General features: G+C 32.1%; 1 protein-coding gene across 1 annotated transcript in view; it reads left to right on the top strand.

The window, feature by feature from the left end:
• Nucleotides 3,260–3,848, top strand: part of LOC104715689 (leucine-rich repeat extensin-like protein 3) — a 6,869-nt gene continuing 6,280 nt past the window's right edge. The window contains exon 1 of the mRNA XM_010433078.1: nucleotides 3,260–3,329. Within this exon, the coding sequence (XP_010431380.1) occupies nucleotides 3,260–3,329 (70 nt within the window). The remainder of the gene's footprint in view (nucleotides 3,330–3,848) is intronic.

The raw sequence follows: 3,848 nt of genomic DNA, 5'->3' as shown, positions 1-3,848 counted from the left end.
TTCAACCAATTTTCACCATTTGCATTGCAAAGGTTGAAGAGGTTGGAAAAAATTATTCAGCCCGTTCAACCCAAAAAGTTGAAAAAATAAACTAATCCTACAGCAAAAATCTTCAACTTGTTCAACCACTATTTTGGAGATGAATGAGTTGAATATTATTCAACCCAATTTTGTTCAACCCAATTTTTTAATTTTGTTCGATTTTGTGCATCCATTTGCAGCCCTTATCCTTCTAAGACATTAATATTAATTGGAGCACAGCTGGTATATGTGACTTTGTCACTCAAGGTCAGTAAATGCTTCTAGCATCAATGCTAAATTTTGCAAATAAATTATCTTTTCAAATTCTAGCGCACATCTCTTAGTACGAGGATCAAGATAATTTCTTCCAATATATTTCTTTACCAGCTGTTTATTTTCTTCCCCTTATGCTGGAAAGACTAACTCACTGAAACAACAGTCTCTGCATCTCGAGATATTCAATCATCAAGAGAGATTTATATCCAACATATTTCCAACATTCTTTCAAATTCCATCTTAATCACTTTGGTGGAGCAACTTAATATGTATAACACATTTAGATAGAATATATCTGGTTTCTGACCCAAACCAAATGTAATGGGAAATATTCATGATAATTTGTTGGCCCGATGCAAATTTATTGACATGTAGAGTCATTTATGCCAATTACTTAGCATGGTTTCACCACCATTGTCAATTTACCAAATAATCTTGCAAACTCAAGGTTGCAAAATGATAACAAGAATATAGTGGATGATCAGTCCACAATATCTCTTATGAATACATACCAGAAATTGACACTATCCAAATTTGTGGGTCGATGAAAACCATATAATAGGCTTGCTTTGTGAAGCAGCACACATAAGAAATCACTTCAGAAATCTCTGATTATTCTTTCGCATCATTACTGAACCGGAATGACTTAACCGGTCATGCCAAACAGTGAGATTTTTACAAAGCATGTTATCTTCTAAATAATGCATGTAATCTCTAAATTACTTTTCTTGCCTTGGGTAGTAATACTTATGATTTCAAAGTATTTTCTTTGCTTATTGCCTCAACATGATAACTTTTCAAATCCTCAAGATTTGCTCTTTCATATGAGTGATTAAACTCATTTTAGGTGTGAACATAATCTTATATTTGTTCCACCACCTCTGTATGTGGGATTCATGAATTCTCCTCCTCCAGATGATGACACTTCATGTCTATCAATCTCGATTTGAATCCCACTCTGTAATCAATAACATTCTCAAATTGAGTCATGTATTATATCTTAGACCTTAACTTTGAGACTTGGGAAACCATAACACAATAATATCAAATTGTGTTCCCATAGACAATAGTAGATATGCTTTTCAAGAGCATTCAATACTTTTCTTTACTACTTTTTAACATTGTAGTAGAATAGTGGAAATTGTCTCACACTAGCTTCTTTCATCGTCATATATACATATATATGAGATAAGTACCTCTAGTACTTATTATTCACTTCTAGTGGAGAAACTAGTCGACGTTAACCGCGACTTGATATAGATATCACTTCCACATTCATAACCACTTTTATAACAACTTTCTTGACTAGTGTCATTAGTGGTTCTTTCTTTTTCTTTTATAACATAATTCACAAAAATAAAGCAAACCAATAGGATGTGATTCATGATCAACATCTTATTATTTTACTCATTCACAAATAACAAGATTATAATATTTTTAAAATATACTTTTCATTATATTGTGTCTACATGACAACAATATTTTATGACAAGTAGAATATATTTTCTCTAATATATTTCAACAATGATATTATCTTCTATTATAATCTTGGTTATAATTGGAATTAAGTTGTTTGTATATATTCTCTTATAGACTTTTAGTTATTTAATTTCTTTAGATTATTCTAAAGAACTAATAAATTTTTATGATCATATACTTGGACTTAAACTTTCTCATAGAAGTGATGCCAAGAAAATATAATCAATAATCATTATTTAGTAATTTGTGATTAAATTTTCAATTTATTCACCAAACAAGGTTGGACATGATTTAAAATATTTTTATCATAATATTTATCTAATTTTAATTAGATTTAAATTTGTGATTGAACAAGTAAATCACAAACATTATAAACAATCATATTAATGAGTGCTAAATAAAAATTAAGCATCATTCTTTATATATATGTATATATATATATTTTTTTTTTTCTTATTCAAACGTTTTATTTGTCTGTTTTACTAAAGACTAGGGGATAATCCGGGCTACGCCCGGTAAAAAATCTACCGACGTGTTATATCTACATTTCACAAAAAAACGTAGAGGATTCCTAAACTCCGAATGTTTAGAAGACTTTTTGTTTTTTTTTTCTATTTTGTAGTCATAATATATCATCTATAATTTATGTATGATGTTAAAATTATAGCATCTGATAATTTATTTTGCTCATGACAAAAAAGGAAAGTTTTGGCCATAAAAGTCTTAAAAAAAGGGTTTTGTGCAAAAAAACCCTCCAAATAATATATTTTTGTAAGAAAACCCTTCACTTCAAATAAATGCAGGTCAATACCACAATCTCAAAAGTCACCCGCAATACAACCCTTCTCTATATTGATGATGTGGCAATTTAAAAATCATGTTGTTTTCAAGACAAAAAAATGGCAAGACATTCTAATATTTGTTTTTCTAATAAACAATTAAAAAAAAAACAATTGTTTGTCTTCTCTTCCCCCAACAACTCATCTCCGAACAAATCTCTGCCGCCGAGGCATCGTCTGGAACCACCGAGATCCAGAAATCGAACATGTCATCATCTGAGAACAGCGGCGCCTAAAATTCCGAGAAAGATTTTGATACCGTCATCATCGAAGGCTCTTCCTTTACTACGACCGCTGCTGTGGCTGGTGAATCGCAGCAGGAGAATTCATCGACGGTGAACGGAGATTGAAGAACAGAGACACTCGTTGCTCATGCTATTTTGATTCCCGCGGCAGGAATGAGAAGATGATGTGAGAGAGCAATGGTGTTGGGTACAAATCCATACCTAGATCTGACTGTGGCTAATCGATAAGTGTCTAAGATCTATTCTTGTGTTGGAACGAAGTAGAGCAAGGGGGTTTTCGAATTACTCGTGTTCTTCTTCTCGGATCTCGATCGGGTTTTTGATTTCTTGTATGAGTTTTAAGTTTTGTCGAATGCTGGTTTCTCTGTCTCCATCGTCGTCTTCTGTATCACCGGAATTATGAGGGAGATTGAGAGTCTCGTGGAGGAGAAGAGATCGAGCAAGCTTCTCCCATGGCGGTTTCTGCTACGTTAGTGCCAATGGTGTGTAACTCAAGCTTCTTATCTTCTTCTGTAATTTATTCTAGTTCTCTAAGTTTTTCAGCATCAATCCAAGTGTTTGTGATTTTTAGGTTTAGTCAAATTGGGTTTGTGTATTGTGTTCTTTTTTAAGTTTCATATGATTCATCGGAGAAACTGGGGAAAATAACCAATTGATTATCCTCCGAACAAACGAAGGAAGAAGACAAACAATTGACTTTAAAAAAAATTGTTTATTAGAAAAACAAAAACAAATATTAGAATGTCTTGCCATTTTTTTGTCCTGAAAACAACATGATTTTTAACTGCCACGTCATCAATATATAGAATGGCTATATTGCGTGTGACTTTTGAGATTATGGTATTGACTTGTATTTATTTGAAATGAAGGGTTTTCTTGCAAAAAAATATTAATTGAAGGGTTTTTTTGCACAAAACCCTTAAAAAAACATTAGCAATGCGTTATGCTTTCTAGATCTTTTGGTCATCATCATCAAACACTGAACTAA

The sequence above is a fragment of the Camelina sativa genome, chromosome 9 (assembly GCF_000633955.1).
Source record: "Camelina sativa cultivar DH55 chromosome 9, Cs, whole genome shotgun sequence".
In the NCBI taxonomy this organism is placed as follows: Eukaryota; Viridiplantae; Streptophyta; class Magnoliopsida; order Brassicales; family Brassicaceae; genus Camelina; species Camelina sativa.
This window is presented reverse-complemented; position numbering and strand designations above follow the sequence as displayed.